The following is a 16,274-nucleotide window of genomic DNA, read 5'->3' on the forward strand; positions in this document are numbered from 1 at the left end:
AGCTCTTTCTTTCAGACTAGTAGATATCTTTCCTTTAAAAAATCAATTTGATTATGAAAGAGCCCTCTCTCATTCTTCCTGTTACCTAGCAACAAACAAGTCTCTCTTAGTCATTGCAGTGCCACTGCTTGCTGAAAAAAATGGACAAAGAATAAGCTACTATCACATAGATTTCTAGAAATGTGTATTTTGATGATGAAAAGGTTGGGGATGTGTTATATTACAGGACACAAATATGAATGCTATTTTACATGTGAGAAAATGATGTCTTCTAATCCTCCTGAGATTACAACCTGTATCAGAACAGACCACAAAAAGCCTTTTTTAAGACTGATCTGTGAAGCGACACACAGCACACGGTACCATTCGTCTCTTAATTCAGCCGTTTGAAGTGCTGTGACTCCACCAGACTGTTGCCTGCACTGTGATTTATGGCGTGCTTGCGTACACTCGGCACACTTTACCTCTTCAGCACTGCAGAGAGGCACTGGATGGCCACAGGGTCTTTGGCTCGTGCCTCCAGGAAACTGATTACATCAATAGCACCTGCCTGCGCTGCTTGGAGAGGAAAAGCTTTAATATTCTGTGCACACAATAGTAAGGACCGAATCAATTACACCGATCTATAATGAGGAGCCACACAGCAAAACACTACCTCTCAAAGGTGTGGAGGGTGGGGAAATTTTTCACAGTGCAGTGATGAAATCTCAATATGTGGCCTCCTGCATTTGATGCACTGCTGTCATTTTGTCTTAGCATCTTGCAGTCTGTTCTCCTCTACCTCTTAATGGAAATCTATATAATGTATACAGTTGATCCTATACACTCAGATGTGCACATAGTCTCATCCTGTATTCTCTAATGGAATCAGTCTAGCTGCACTTTGTGTAATGAGTGAAGGGCACAGCAGCTGTTTTTTTCTGCACTGAAGCAGATTCATTTCTTTTTAAAGAAACTGCTCTAATAACAATTTAATGTTCTCTTCTTTTTTTAAAGGATTACCAGCTTTAGTAGTTGCTGTTTCAATGGGATTCACCAAAACAAAAGGCTATGGGACACCCTTATAGTAAGTTTTTTTCTTTTCCTTTAATTTTTTTTCTCCATTTATTATTCAGAACACATACAGTCTGTTTGTAACACTTATGAGTAATGAGTAAGTGCTTCTGCAGTGGCTTACTTATCCTAAATAGAGCCATAAACAGAGTCCCATGAACCCAATCAGTTTTCAAAATAGCACAGCAAGACCCCAATTTCATGTGAGTTGTTTCCCTGTTGGATACCAAATGCATAAACACTGCTTAAAATCTCTTTAGCATTTTATTACCCTGTGAAACTTTGGGTATGGACATCCAGCATATGGCAGCTCTCCCTTGACAGTTGAGGAAAATAGGATGGTATGCTGGTGTGCACCATTAAGGTGGATGTTAATGCCTTACTGCAAGTTAATTGTTTTTTCTTGTTTTTCCTGCAGCTGTTGGCTCTCTTTGGAGGGTGGGCTCCTGTACGCCTTTGTTGGACCTGCAGCAGCTGTTGTTCTGGTACGTCTTAGCTAATGGTGCCCACTTATGGGCTGGCTTTTTCCTTTTATATGCTTAGATTATAATGGAAAATTAAAAGAACAAGAGAGAATAAAATGATAAGAACCAGCCAGCTTTTGAAGCATAAAAACATGCAGATATTTTTGAATTTCTGAATCATGTAAAGAAATAATGAAAACCCAAACATTTTGCTGCTTGTAAGAAACAATGTGCATTTCTTTTATTCATGACATGGTATAAATGTGGTTCAGCTGCACTGTGTGGAAATGACTAACAGGAGTAACAAGCTCTGGTTTCACAGTCAAAGTAATGAGAGTCCCATCAGGCACGAAGCTCAAGTAATTCTCTTTCATTTGGCATAATGGTCCTTCATGTAGCTGTGAGATTATTAAATATTTATGCTTTAGATTTGTCCAACATCTATTATAGTAGGGTATTTTAATCGTATTGTATTTACACAGTTGTTCTGAGAAAATTACAAAAACACTGTCATTATACTAAATCAAGAAAACACCAAGACTCTGGATATGCAAAACCATCTTTCACTGTCAAGTTCCTGCTTCTTGGAAGGATTAAAAGTGACTAAATGATTTAGTTTGAGCATCAGTGACAAAAAAAAATCACTTGAAATCTTGCTGTGGTTTTCCCTTGTGATGGCCTCACAGGAGCACAAGCTAATGTCTGCAAAATGGAAGAAAGAACCATCTGCAGTAAGAACAAGCACCGCGCTAAACTGCTGTTATCACTGATCTGATGCTTTAACATCATTATCAGACGTCTCACGGTGACAAAACTCATCGAATAAATTCTCACCCAAATGTATTTGCATAAATACTTGAGTTCTTTACCTCAGCTACAGGGATTTATGATAGATCGTATTCAAATGTGTTAGAATAATAATGATGATCTACTCAGATACTGTGAAGCTCACTCACTTTTCTGCTAATAATAGGAGAAGGTGCCTTTGAGAGGACAAGTGCCTCTTGACAGGCAGATCCTTTCTTAAGGGCGTTGTGCGAGGATGAGTGTGTTTGCATGTCTCATCCATTGGCTGAAATGTCACAGAGCAGAACAAACAGAAGCTAGAGGTCAAAACTCATTGCTGATGGAAGACGTTGCTGCTGAATAATGATATCAGTCACTAGCTGCCTACAGAGCATAGAATTTAACTCACCTTGTGTTCCTTCTCTGTTCACAGGTCAACATGGTGATTGGTATCTTAGTGTTTAATAAACTAGTGTCCAGAGATGGAATACTGGACAAGAAGCTGAAGCATCGTGCAGGGTATGACAGCACATCCTTGTTAGTACCTGTTTTTTTCTTCTACATTTTTACAATCTTATTACCATGCAAAAATATACATACAGTGTGCTTTCATTTTATATATATATATATATAGTCATATGGAGATTTAGACCTAATTTTCTTATAGTTGAAAAGAAATTAGAGGCATAAACATAAAGAGGTCAGATCTCTCACGGGAGCGATGTGGTGTCGTATTTCTTTGGCAGAATCAGTCCAAGTTGAAAATCATTAAAAACTCCCTCACGTTGGCTGCCTCTGTTGTTGCTAATATGACACAGTGAATGTAAAGTCATGTGGCTATGGGCATTATTTGTCATGATGTCGTCTCCTTGTCTCTATGTCCCACAGACAGATGAGTGAGCCGCATACAGGATTAACTCTCAAGTGTGCCAAATGTGGTGTCGTATCAACAACTGCTTTATCAGCAACTACAGCCAGCAATGCAATGTAAGTGCCCGTCAGTGTCTGTGAATCAATAAAACGATGCTGCAGGGAGTCTGTACGTGCAGCTTGTCCATCCCTCTAGTCAGCTCACAGGGCACTGCAACATATGGTAAATTCAAGTCTCTGTCACATTTACGAAATATCAAAATTATAGTACAAAAGTATGTTTTAAATGGCTTATATTACTGTTACTATACAGTGTATACAGCCATCACTCTGGAGGAAGCTAGTTGTCATGGAGATTTGACTCTTCTCACAGGCCCCATCTCCTTTATTTCCTCTACACAAACCCTTCCTGTCATGTTTTTTGTTTTTTCCTTAGGGCATCCTTGTGGAGCTCCTGTGTGGTCCTACCTCTGCTGGCTTTGACCTGGATGTCTGCAGTGCTCGCCATGACAGACAAGCGCTCCATCCTCTTTCAGATCCTCTTTGCTGTCTTTGACTCGCTGCAGGGTTTTGTCATTGTGATGGTGCACTGTATCTTGAGGAGAGAGGTAGAGGATGCTTTAAATTTTTACATACAATCTATTTTTAGTTACTGAACAATACTAAGTGTCCATCTTTATTTTCTGTTAACATCTTTAACACTTATTTAGAAATCAGTTCAAAAGATAATTAAAAAAATAAACACGCCTTAAAAAGAAACATGTTACAGTTTAATTAAAAAAGGATGGCGTACAATATTGTGGACTTTTTTAAATCATTCTCCTTTGTGTTTAGGTCCAAGATGCTTTCAGATGTCGGCTCAGAAACTGCCAAGATCCAATCAGCGGTGATGCAACAGGAACCTTCCCTAATGGGCATGCTCAGATAATGGTAGGCACAGTTACCCTCTGTTATCTGCAGCCATTACAGACTGTAATTTAACAGACTCAATGTTCCCTGGTTATTTATAATACACATACACCCCCCCTTCATTCTCCACTAACCTTATTTTAACTTCTATGCTATTTGTGTTTCTTTTGTCATCATTTTTGTTTATTTCTCAGTTTAACATGGCATCTACACTGTGAGGCATCATTTTTCCTTTGGTTTCTCCGCGTGAAACCTTTTACTTTAGACCTGCGATCACATTCAGGCTAGACACCCAGGCCTTTGATGAATGGCATTAGCTTCCTTTGGTTTTCTGAGGCCTAGAGCCCAATCCTTTATTTCTGTTTGATTGATCTCGCATTCATGTTTGCCATGCATCTCTCTCATTTCCTCTCATGGGGAAATAGAGGGCTATTCCCTGCCTGACCTTTGAAATAGGACATCAGTCTCTTTATCTAGCATGCCGCCACCCCTGGCACATCATAGCAATGACCTGCCTATAGTTTACTAATACCCCTTTGAGTGAAATAGTTTTCACAAAAGCAGAACGGTGTCAAGGCCCCTTAATTTAATACATGCATTAGTAGTGGGAACCAAAAGCTTTCCAGCTCCAACATTTTTTATTATTTTTTAATACTTGATTTTTTGATATATTGTTGGGATAAAGTGGGAAAAAATAACTTCCCATCAAATTCTGCTTGGAAATTAAAAAAAAAAAGTATATGAATGTATTGATTTCTTTTTTTCAGCTAGCTGTTAAAGATGATGTGTCCCACTTATTTCTTGTGTGTATAAAAGGAACAATATTTATAGCAGAACTAACCATTTGAATGCCTTCTACCTACAGACGGACTTTGAGAAAGATGTGGACATCGCCTGCCGATCAGGTACAGAACAGATGGTCTCCTATTAACAAGATTCTTCTTGCTTTGCTGCTTGTTAAAAAAAACAGAAGAGGTTATACAGTAAAAAATAGCTCAGCTTATATAACAACCAACAATCCCCACAGGAGTTTTTTTCACAGTTACCAAAACACTGACTTTAATCTGAGAACAAAAGATTTTAAAGAGAGCTGTAGGATTTTCTTTTATTTTTCAGCTTTATTACAACAAATAACTGCTGTAAATAAGTTTACTACTTTATTTTCTCAGCCTCGCTTCGTATTTGTTTTTCATTAACATGTTGATCTGTCATGGAGTACGTGACTAGGTGCTATGTGACTAATTTTGGGGAGGATTTGGACTTTAAGCATTTTACCAGTGAAAGGATTATTGTTCCTTTGTGCTTTTGAGACACAGTAATTGTTGAGAAACATGTATAAGACAAAGAATAACAAGGTGATTATAAATAAAGGAAGATTGTGCAAGTTATCCTGCATTTAAATAGCAGTTGCAACTTGCACAAGCCTTGGGCCTCGCCTGTCTTCAATCCCTTCCAAACCAATGAAGAGCACATCCTAAATGGATCTGTAGGGAATTACCAAGCTGACCATTATTCAGAGCTCTCAGAAACACAGCTTGTTAAGAGTCTAAAGGGGCTGTCTGGCTGCTCTAACCAGCGTTACTTCATGCTTTGCAGTCTCATAAAGCTAAAGTGGGCATACAGTAACTGATAGAAAAAGGAAGAGGTTACAGGTCTCTTTTAGAAATCATGATCAGATTCAAAACAAAGATAAATGCAGTCTACAGATTACTCTGTGGGTTTGCAGCATTTGTGTTGCTTGTTTACCAGCAGAGGTTATTGACAGCAGCAGAGGCGATATTCTGCAATGTCACTGTACACAATATATAAGCATAATCATGTAAATATATATCTTCCTCATATAGAAAATGGAGAACTTGAAGTTTGGCTCTTGTTGTTCTTTGTAATGTCCTTGCTAGCTTTTGGGGAGAAGACTATGCAACTCTTAATAAGTTATGAGAGAAGGATTAGAAAGTTCAGTGGGGAAAATGTCGTGTTCCTGTGACCACAGGGTATTTCTGAATAGATAAGTATTGTTTCTTTTAGGATATCTGGTGCATTACAAGGTCATCAGCAATCGCTGAGTTAGAGTTAGGACATCACACAGAGTATGAAAGGGGATTTCAGGGAGCGGATGAAACCAAACTTGGTTATTTACAGTAGCATCCTCCAGAGACTCCAGTGTCTGCTGTTGTGTTCCTTTGTATTTAGTGTAATGTCACACTTAGAGCATATTCTCAGTTATTCGTCCTGTCATTTCAGTTTTCCCCCTGCTGCACAAATTCTTTTGAGAAATCGATAAGAATTCTCTTGTTCTTTTGGTCACACGCTGGAAAGTCTAGCACAAACAGTGAAGCTGCTTTTATTCCTGAGGAATTCCAACTAATCTTTGTATCACCCTGCCCTGCAGCACTCCACAAAGACATGGGCTCTTGTCGTGCCGCCACCATAACAGGCACCCTCTCCCGCATTTCTCTCAACGATGAGGAGGATGAGAAGGCCCCTGAGGGCCTCAACTACTCCACGTTGCCTGGCAACATCATCTCCAAAGTGATAATCCAGCAGCCTTCAGCCCTGCACATACCAATGGGAGTTGGTGAGCTGAAAGAGCAGTGCATGGTCGACAGCGGTGCCGACATGCGCCGCACCGTTTACCTGTGCACAGACGACGCCATGCGCCAGAGCGACCAAGACATGGGTGGGCACGACATGGAGGGCCACCCAGTCCAAGGTCAGATGATGGAGACGGACTACATAGTCATGCCTCGTGCCTCTGCAGCAGCTCTGTCAGGGCCGGGTAATGTGCCCACCCTGCTAAAAGATGACACCAAGATGAACATCACGATGGATACGCTGCCACACGAGAGGCTAATGCATTACAAGATGAGTCCTGACTTCAACATCAGCCCATCAGGCATGGACCACATGAATGTGAACCTGGAGCAGCAGTATCCTAGTGTTCCAGAGCAGACGCAAAGTCGGCCCTTTGAACCTCGCACGGCTGTTAAGAACTTCCTTGCTGAGATGGAGGAGTCAGGGGCACTTTCTAGGAGTGAGACCGGGTCTACAATATCTATGAGCTCCCTGGAGGTACATAATCTCATGAAAATGTGAGAAAAATACTTTCATATTTTAGCTAAAGTCTTCATATCTTGACTCCTTCATGTTTTGTCTTTACAGAGAAGAAAGTCACGATATTCTGATCTGGACTTTGAGGTATGTACAAAAAAAAGGGGATTATGTTTAGTTTTGTTTTTGGGTTTTTTTTTCCTATAGTTCATGCTTCTAGCTTGTTTTATGCAGAAAAGGCCATTTTTTCAGTTGTGTTTGTCATTTGATTTACTGGTACTTGTTGTGCCTCTTAAGCTTATTGGAGTAACACAGCCTTGGCTCACCAAGATTTATTGACGTGTTGTGCAGTTAAGGTAAAAGCTAGGCTGTCAACTGACAAACAGGGCAACAGTTCTCATCAACATTTTATTCCCCTCCATCTCCTACATCCATTAGCTATATGTTGATTTTCAAACTGTATGCTTTTAAAGTCATTTGCACATTTCACATCAGATTTTATCACTGGTTTCAGCAATGATTATACTGGCTTGCAAACACATATTCATTGGCAGGTTTTAGCATTTCCTTTGCATTGTTAAATCAGGCTTTACTGCATATATATTGAAACCACTGTCAAAACACAGGAAACATGTGGCTTCTGGCAGCAATTTTGGCTCAAGGGTGCATTTTGTTTTAGCTTAGATAGACACCAAAGCTTTAAATGGCAGATTTGTGCCAAGGTTTGATCAAAAGGGTTTCCCTGACATCAACAAAAACTTTGAATCAGGTCATTTATCACTTAAGAATTATGTTCAAGCCTTAGGTGTCCTAAAACCCTAACTTTAATTATCTTGCTGTTTCCTTTTTTTTTTTTGGCAGTCACTGGTATATATGCAGAGGCAAGTAGATTTGTTTCAAACCTGGCCTTTAAGTAAACTACCATAACACTAACAAATCGATCAGAGTTGGAGGGGGTGGAGAGGAAGATGCATTTCCATTATTGGCTGTCAATACCAAAGAAAAACCCTTGCCATTGCAGAAAGTCATGCACACCAGGAAAAGACACATGGAGCTGTTCCAGGAACTGAATCAGAAATTTCAAACCCTGGACCGATTTCGAGACATACCAAATATGGGCAGCATGGTGAGTAACAGGAAACCAGGGTGGGTGGCTGTCAGCCAATTAAAAAGAGCAACATCCAGATACCCTATTTAGATATTCAGTGCAGGACACGTTATGTGTGATTGTGCAAATGAGTGATTATGTAGCTAATGTGTGGCTTTCTGTATGTAGTGAGCTTGTCAGCAGCTAAGGGGCTGCCCCTTAAAAGCACTGAAGCATTTTCTCCACAAGGCCAGTCTCAAGGAAAAAGGACCTTTTAGTAATTTTGCTGCAGTAGAGTGTGTCCATTCCAATGCAAGGCCATGAATGCACTTTTATTTACATGCACATTTATCTACTTAGCAACCCCATCTTTTTTTTCCCATTAATGCATGGCAGATTTTTTAATCTATCAACATCTAAACAAATACTACTTTTTTTTTTTTTTTTTCTTCTTCTAAGGCAGCTGTTTGGGGGGAGAAACTTCACTCTATCTAGAAGTCAGGTTAATTATCTGAGTTCCCCGTGACCTTGCTGCAAACCAAAACTCTCTCCATCTGTCTCCACACCTGGCTGGAGCCATAGACAGTATGAATGTTGGGATTTATCCTTCTGTTTTTAACAAGCTGATTTTTCCTGCATTAAATGCAACAAATAGAGATTGAGCTTGTGAATAAACACAGTCAAATAATTAGACCATGTCAGTTATGCAGTTGCCTTTTGGTTGCATATGATCCTTTTTCCCTCACATTTCAATCACTGCTGCAGTACAATGCAGTTTCCAGACCGTTGCTTAGTTACAGTGCCAGTTCTTTTGTGTAGAAAACGAAAACTACTCGCTCCCCTCTTCCAATTTTTCTTTCTTTTTTTTAAATGAATCTACTGCAGAGCTGGCAGCAGACATTAGTATCCATTTTATATTCCCTGATGGGGAAGAGCTTCTCTCCTATACTTGCAATAGTGTCTTTGAGACTGTCAGTGAGAGCACATTCAGATGAATGGCTCACATATACAGCACATGTAGTGCTCCAGTTTCTGAACTTGGGATGAACACAGTTCTGCTTCATGATAATACTCTAAGCATGCTCACATTTAATACACTCCCATTATCTTTTTGTTATTTGATGCTTCCCTCGGCATTAATCCATTATTTTCAATTAGCAATGGTAGGGAGTCATACAATGCCCTTTTAATGAAGTGACTTTACTAGGAAAGTCCATTTTCTGAGGAAAAAAAGTTTAGCTACAGAGGATGTCATGCCACTAATGTCGCACCCTGCTGGCCATGTTCACAGGACAAGGCAATGCCAAAACAGAACCCATGGGAGAGCTACAATCCAGCCTGTGAGTACCAGAACTACGCCACTATGAATGTACTAGAATCTGACACCAAGGACTCACTGGAGATGACGCCTGCAGAGTGGGAGAAGTGTGTCAACCTACCCTTAGATGTCCAGGAGGGGGACTTCCAAACTGAAGTCTAGAGGGTGAAGGAGGAGAAAATGCAAACTAGAAAAGGAGGAGATGGGGATGTTTTTTGCACTGAATAAAGCAACAGACTTTTCTAACAGCCTTGGCATACATATCTGGAGTGTGGCAGGGACATTATGTGCCAATACAAATATAAAGACTGGTTAGAGAGAAAAAGAGAAGAAAAAGGGATAAAAACATCAGTGTTACTTTTGTATTCTCACTAGTGTACTTAGTGTGGGGCAGCCTGGTGTACAATATTTACCATCATGTGTTTCAAATTATCTGTTGAGGAATTGGCTAAAAAAGGTAAAAACTCTAGACAAAACCTCACAAAGCAAATGACATGCCATGTCGTCCCAGCTTCATCGGGTCTAGTTTTGATTTTCTTAAAACTGGATCCGGGAGCACAATGTATATATTTATGCAGGTTTTTAAAAAGTTTATAACAGTCCGTTTGGCCATTACTACACTTTTTACTTTATAATATAAAACATGGGAGGCAAAGAGGATTTTTCTGTCATATTAAAATGAATGTTTGTCCAGCTACATTCTTCATTGCTTTAAATGCAATAAAGATAATACTCACTTTTATATAAATAATATATTTCACAACTTTAATACTGCAGAATCTGCTTGAAGGATCCCAGCAAGCTCTCTCATCTGCAGCTCTGTATAAAATATTTAAAAACAAAATGTTGTATGGTGTAAATAAACTTTTGTCTACATATGTTTTACTTGTGCCAATTTATTTTAATGAGAAAAAAAGATGCCAACCTGATCAAAAGTTATAGCGAAAAATGTTAACATTTGAAAAGGAATGTAAATAAAAGAGGAAATATGTTCGTACTGCTTCAGAAGTCGTGTCTAGTTTATGTTGTGTGCTGATTGTGAAGTGGTTTGCTCACCTTGCTTGATGTGGTGGGAATTTAAATGGATGAAGATTATTTTTCTATTCAGCTTTAGTGGGTTGTTTTTGTTTTTTTTTTGTTGTTGTTCAGGTAAGTGAGTGATTTAGAGCTGAAGATCTGCTCTCACCTCATGAAATTCCCTCCACCGTATCCAATTTCCGAATTTGGCGAGGAAACATTTAAAGTCCTAATCTGTGACTGGGCCTCCAGAGAGTTCCTCTGATAAGATCAGCTTTCTCAGACAGACAGGTCCAGACATAGCACTAATGGGAGGAGGCTGCCAGAGCTGAGGGAAAATCTTGTTTGGTCTGTCTGGTGGTCTATGCAGTATGGCTGCCACTATGGCAATGAGAGTGCCAGCATGTGTTACTTACGCCTCCCCTTCTTGGAAGCCGGGGTCCACCAAGCGGGAGAAGAGGAATAGCCAAAAGAGGAGGAGGAGGTGTGACTTCATCATCGGAGAAGAACAAGGGGTGGGGGACAAAACAAACAAAAAAAAAAAAGAGAGGGGGTTTAACTAGACAATAAAGCCAGACGAGCATGAATGAAGACTCAGCTGAGCTGTGACATAATCACAACATAAATTAAGATGATTAAATGCAGAGCTCAGTCTAGACATTAATGCCTGAATTTACAGTGTCTTTCAATTTCAACTAGCAGACATGATTAGGCTAATTATATACAGTACTGTTGAAGGCTCCATCAGAGGGTTTGTGCCTTTTTTTTCAATTTCCCGATTAATGAGCTAGCATCCATTACAAAGCCTCTAAACATTCAGCCATTTCCCAGCTGGCTCTGGTTACGTGTTATGCCACAGGCTGTCTCATTTAATTGAAAAGTTTTAGTCTTCAAAGTAAGAGTTTATTATCATGTTTTGTTTTTTAAAGCTACCATTAAGATGTTAGATTCACAATAGGCATTTACAGTATGTAAAAGACATCGTCAATTTTAAGTTGGAGCTGTTCTCATCCTACTGGACAAAATGATTCACTATCTTATCCCACTTAGGTCTGATTTTGCTTTTTACAAAAAATAGGATTTATTTTAGAGAAAATTATATTCCATACTTTTAAACTGTTTTTGTTAGTATGTTTTCTTTATGTTTGATTAGTTTAATTATATTTAATATTATTTCAGTTTATCCCATTAGCATCTGAGTACATTTGTAGATTGAAATTTATTATATGCTAAAATACATGATGTTAAATCTTATATAAAAAAAAAAAAGAGAGAGAGAGAGAGAAAAGATGTTAGATTCAGCCTTAAATGTCAAGATCTAAATCAAAGCAGTTTTTCTGACAAGAATATTATAGAAAAGATTCAGAAGTCTGGACAGAAGTGAAAAAATTTATTAAATGATCTGCAATAAAGCTATATTTTAGAAAACACTTGGTAGATATTATATCAAATGCTAAACTAAGAATTTTTTTTTTGAGGTTAGCTGCATATTTTAAATGCACGTGTTAGATGCATGTTTACCGCTGTGTTGCATCCAACAGTTTCAATTTTCCTCAAAAATTCAGCTACTCAGTTGTTCTACTTTTTGTTTCATAATTCAGTATTTTCCATGGGTGGCAATCCAGTTTACCACACTATGGAACTATAATACTGTCTAACTGAAAAAAGCCAGCACTTAAACAAATAAACAGCTTTGTCTGGATTTGCCTTTGGTTGGTTCAGACAAGAAACTACGCCATTAATACCAATCTACTTCCATACTATCACAGATCTAGGCATTTGAACTGTGCACTTATAACTAGCATGAAGCTACTTTTCTTGTTTATGATATCCAAAAAGAATGTCACATTTTGGTCCAGCAAAATAAAGGATAGTTTTGCCTTAATCTATTTTAAATAAACTAATCTCTGGTTAAGTCTAAGAAGTTTCTGAATCATGTTTACATTTGTTTTTCTCTGCTTCATAGCATAGTTATAGTTCAATTCTTTGGGGGATGTTGTGACAAGTTGTGTTCAATGATATTAACATTTAAAGGTGCCTATGCAGTTTTGATTCATTTTAATACAGTGTCTCGGTGCTCCAAAGATCACAAATTGCTTTGGATTAATATCTAAAGCTCATAAAGACTGCAGTCACTGTAGTTGTGCATCTCCCTTTAAGACCCAGAACAATGTTTGCGTGTTTCTGCTGTTCAAGCTTGCTGCAGCTTCTCATAAATTTCAAAAGAATATCAATTCATGAACATAAAGGCAAAGTTATTCAAATCTGACATCTCTCATGGTTTTTATTATTTTATTATTCACAGCTTTTTCAGAGGTCGTGAGAATAAAGAAGTACATATATTTAAATGCACCCAAATACTAGCTTTCCCTCCTGGAAAAAAAAGGCGGAATTACTTATCAGGTCTACTAATGATTTGTGTCACTATAAATAATACACACAAGGGAAGTTCAAAGTGCTTGGCTTTGCAAAATGCAATCCACCGTTTTCTCACACTTGGAATTCCATTTATCAAAAATCTTGCTGAATATTTTGCATTTTATCCAAAAAGTCCAGAGTTAATCTTGTGAAGAATTTGAGTTGTAAAACTGTGTTATTTAGTTTGTTTGTAAATGGAGCTTAGACGTGTTGACAAGCCTTTCAGATAAGTCTTCACTGAGTAGTGAGTGGCAGGTCCCACAGGCTCATCGGAGCAAAGAGGTTAACCTGCTCTGGGACTGCAAAAACTGAATCAACATAATTATATTGATCCTACGTCATTCCCCTCCCCGGAGACATGACTGAGGGTGAGGAGAGCCGCTCCTCTATTACAGATCTGTCAGGGGATTTCATGCAAGGGGGGGAAAGACACAAGGATCACCCAAAAATCTCATCCTGGCAAAAGTTGGAGGGGACACAATGAAAACCGGACAACTGTGAAATGTTTACTCTAATGTAGCCTGGCTGAATTTTTTTCTTTTTTTTTAACCACCTTCACAGTAAAATTCCCCAAGCTGCTAAACATGTAAAACTTGAGCTGATATTCCCCAAGACCTATTGCCACCGACATGCGTATTGGTTTGTTATTGTGGGAAAACAAGGACAGTATATGGTTTATAGAGTACATTACCACTGCAAAAAATAAAAATAAGCATCACATTTAGTTTTTATTAAAGCACATTTTTACTGTGGCATCATTTCAGTAAGTTTATGTGATGTCATTACATCAATAATACAGACTTGTATTAAGATCTTGTATTAATGATGAGTTGAACTACTATGTAAAGTCTCCAGCGCAACTCAAAGAGCCTTAGTGTGTTTAAGGTCTGGATTCATGTCAATTCATGAGTGAAAATAATGTTTTATGCTCCTTGAGCCTCTCTTTCGCAGTTTGAGCCTGATAATTCTTGACATTGTCATTTCAAGAACATGCCTGTGCCATCAAGAAAATGAATAAATAAATTAATAAAATCTATTGATGGAAAAACATGTTCATTCAGTTTATTCAAGAAGTCAGCTGTCCTCATTTTGCTGAATCCAGACAAAAACACTGCCAGCACAGGCTTGTACAGCAGTTATGAGGGATAATGGGTGATGCACTTCATCCACACATCTTACACATCACTAAACAATACTTTGACTTATTTTCTCAATGTTCAGTCAAACATTGCCCTGATATTTGCTCTTGATTTTCTTTTATTTAATTTCACCAAAGGATCAAAACTCCTCTAAGGGCCCTCTAAGATTGTCTTCTAATAGAGTCACTTCCTTGAAAACCAAGTTTTACCAGAGTCCTTCTAGGTTTTAATAATGCATTTGACAGTTCTACATTCTATTCTACATTCAATTCTATTACTACAGTCATTTGGCAGATGTTTTTATCCAAAGCGACTTACATCAGAACAACACAAGCAAGAGTTTAAACAGGATGGGAAATCATGATTAATTAGTAGTCAGACTACCGTGAGTCCAGTTGTCCGTCAACCTGTCAGTTAACCCAATCTTAGTAGTTTCAGCAATCTTTGTTGTTTGTTTGCTGATGCAAACCAATAATTTGAGTTTTCTGAAGCAGAGTTTCAGCTGTTTCCATGACCAACAGGATTCATTTTCTAACATGTTTGCTGCATGGGTTAGAATTTGCAAACCTGTTCCCAGATGAAGCATAATACCGACTGCAGTAGTTTTCACACGAGAGACCCTTACATGTTTGAGTTTTTAAATCCAGGACATGACTTTTTTTTATAAATACAGAACATTAATTTGCTCCTGGAAGAAGATCAGCCCAGGATCTGAAGTCTCTGAGACATGACCACAATGCTCCCTTACAGTGGTTACAGACTCATTAAGAGTAGCGGCCTAGTGGTTAGAAAGGTATGTTTGGATCTGAAGGATCCTGGTCTGGCTGTGAATGTGGACCAATTGCTCCCCAGGCACCAGAATCCAGGTATTAAAAATCTAATATTAAATATATATATTTTTAATTTATAATATTTGTTTAAATAAGGGTTTTGAAAAATCTATGTTATATCCATCCAACCAAAGCAATGCATATTTCTGTCTTTATTTACAAACTTTCTAATAGTTGAGCTACAAGTGTTAAGTCTTGAAAATTCTTGTAAGCATAGTTGAATTAGAAAGGATAAAAAAAAAAAAGTTTAGTAAAAAAAAAGCTTTAGAAATGGTCCACTTGGCATGCACTGTAAAATGCATCACAGTCTCTTATTCTGTAGAACAGTAAGATAGATGATGGGTACAGAGGCCCCTGACAAAGGCAGCAGTGGTCTGTTATTCCTCTTGGTATTTACAGTACTCCACACAATCACTTCTACTTCATATGAAACCTCCCTCAGAAAAAAAAAGTTGGATTTGGTTTATTTGTCCCTGGAGTAGTAGTAATCAGTATATGGTAGTTACTTGATGGAACTTTATGAGTATGTGCAGCACCTGTACCTATTAAAAGGATTCACTATTGGGTACCCTAATCCGGGTTAGTGAAGGAATGGGAGTTATGTTCGGAAAATATTCAGAAAATTGTTATTCATCACATGTCAACCAAGTAAATCTCATATTTGATGCCATAGGAAGCCCATCACAGATTAATGAGCATGCAGATGGATACCAACTTCATGCAGTATGAGGATGTGGCTTTTTCTCATGTGACCGAGGTTCTTCCTCTTCTCTGCCATGAGTAAGACTTACTACCTGAATCACCCTTTACTGGAGGAGGAGGCTTGTGGAACCATCCCACATTGTATGTAGATTTGATAGGGGAATAAGCTAAGTTTAATGGGCCTCACTTTTTAGACACAACACATGAAGAGAGTCACCATGCCCTGCTGCTAAGGTGCCAACCTGAGGTGGATGCAGCACATTGCCTGCAGTAACTAAAGAAAATCCTGCAATGGACACGACTGATTGATGATGGCCCTGTTGTATCATCAATCAGTGCAAACACTGCAAAATGTCCTTCATGTCCTGCCTCACCATTTCAGAGCATGACACACAACCCCGGGACACATCCCTCTAGGTTTCATCCCTCCTGAGTCAGCATAATGCTCAGGGCTTAAACTTACCTCAAGACCTACCTTTTTAGGTAGGTCTTTAATTTTATTTATTTGCTTTCTTTTTTATATCATTTATCATAAGTTTTGTAGATTTTTTTTTAATTATTGTTACCCAAATTCATTTGGTCTATTTATGTAAGATTTTTAACTCCTCAAGGGGATCCTTTATGCTGGGGGCT

The 16,274-nt window shown here is 38.5% G+C and overlaps 1 protein-coding gene across 8 annotated transcripts in view; it reads left to right on the forward strand.

Moving 5' to 3' along the window:
- Positions 1-10,535, forward strand: part of adgrb3 (adhesion G protein-coupled receptor B3) — a 106,106-nt gene extending 95,571 nt beyond the window's left edge. For 4 of the 8 annotated variants that reach the window (XM_042010291.1, XM_042010290.1, XM_042010295.1 and 1 more), the window contains 11 exons: positions 997-1,066; positions 1,472-1,538; positions 2,737-2,840; positions 3,192-3,290; positions 3,610-3,781; positions 4,008-4,103; positions 4,948-4,987; positions 6,472-7,151; positions 7,242-7,277; positions 8,152-8,256; positions 9,509-10,535. In XM_042010291.1, coding sequence (XP_041866225.1) covers positions 997-1,066; positions 1,472-1,538; positions 2,737-2,840; positions 3,192-3,290; positions 3,610-3,781; positions 4,008-4,103; positions 4,948-4,987; positions 6,472-7,151; positions 7,242-7,277; positions 8,152-8,256; positions 9,509-9,697 — 1,658 coding nt within the window. In that variant the 3' untranslated portion in view covers positions 9,698-10,535. The remainder of the gene's footprint in view (positions 1-996; positions 1,067-1,471; positions 1,539-2,736; positions 2,841-3,191; positions 3,291-3,609; positions 3,782-4,007; positions 4,104-4,947; positions 4,988-6,471; positions 7,152-7,241; positions 7,278-8,151; positions 8,257-9,508) is intronic. The other 4 variants (XM_042010293.1, XM_042010292.1, XM_042010294.1 and 1 more) reach the window with 3 other exon arrangements.
- The last annotated feature ends 5,739 nt before the right edge of the window (positions 10,536-16,274 follow it).

The sequence above is a fragment of the Melanotaenia boesemani genome, chromosome 16 (genome assembly GCF_017639745.1).
Source record: "Melanotaenia boesemani isolate fMelBoe1 chromosome 16, fMelBoe1.pri, whole genome shotgun sequence".
Taxonomy (NCBI): domain Eukaryota; kingdom Metazoa; phylum Chordata; class Actinopteri; order Atheriniformes; family Melanotaeniidae; genus Melanotaenia; species Melanotaenia boesemani.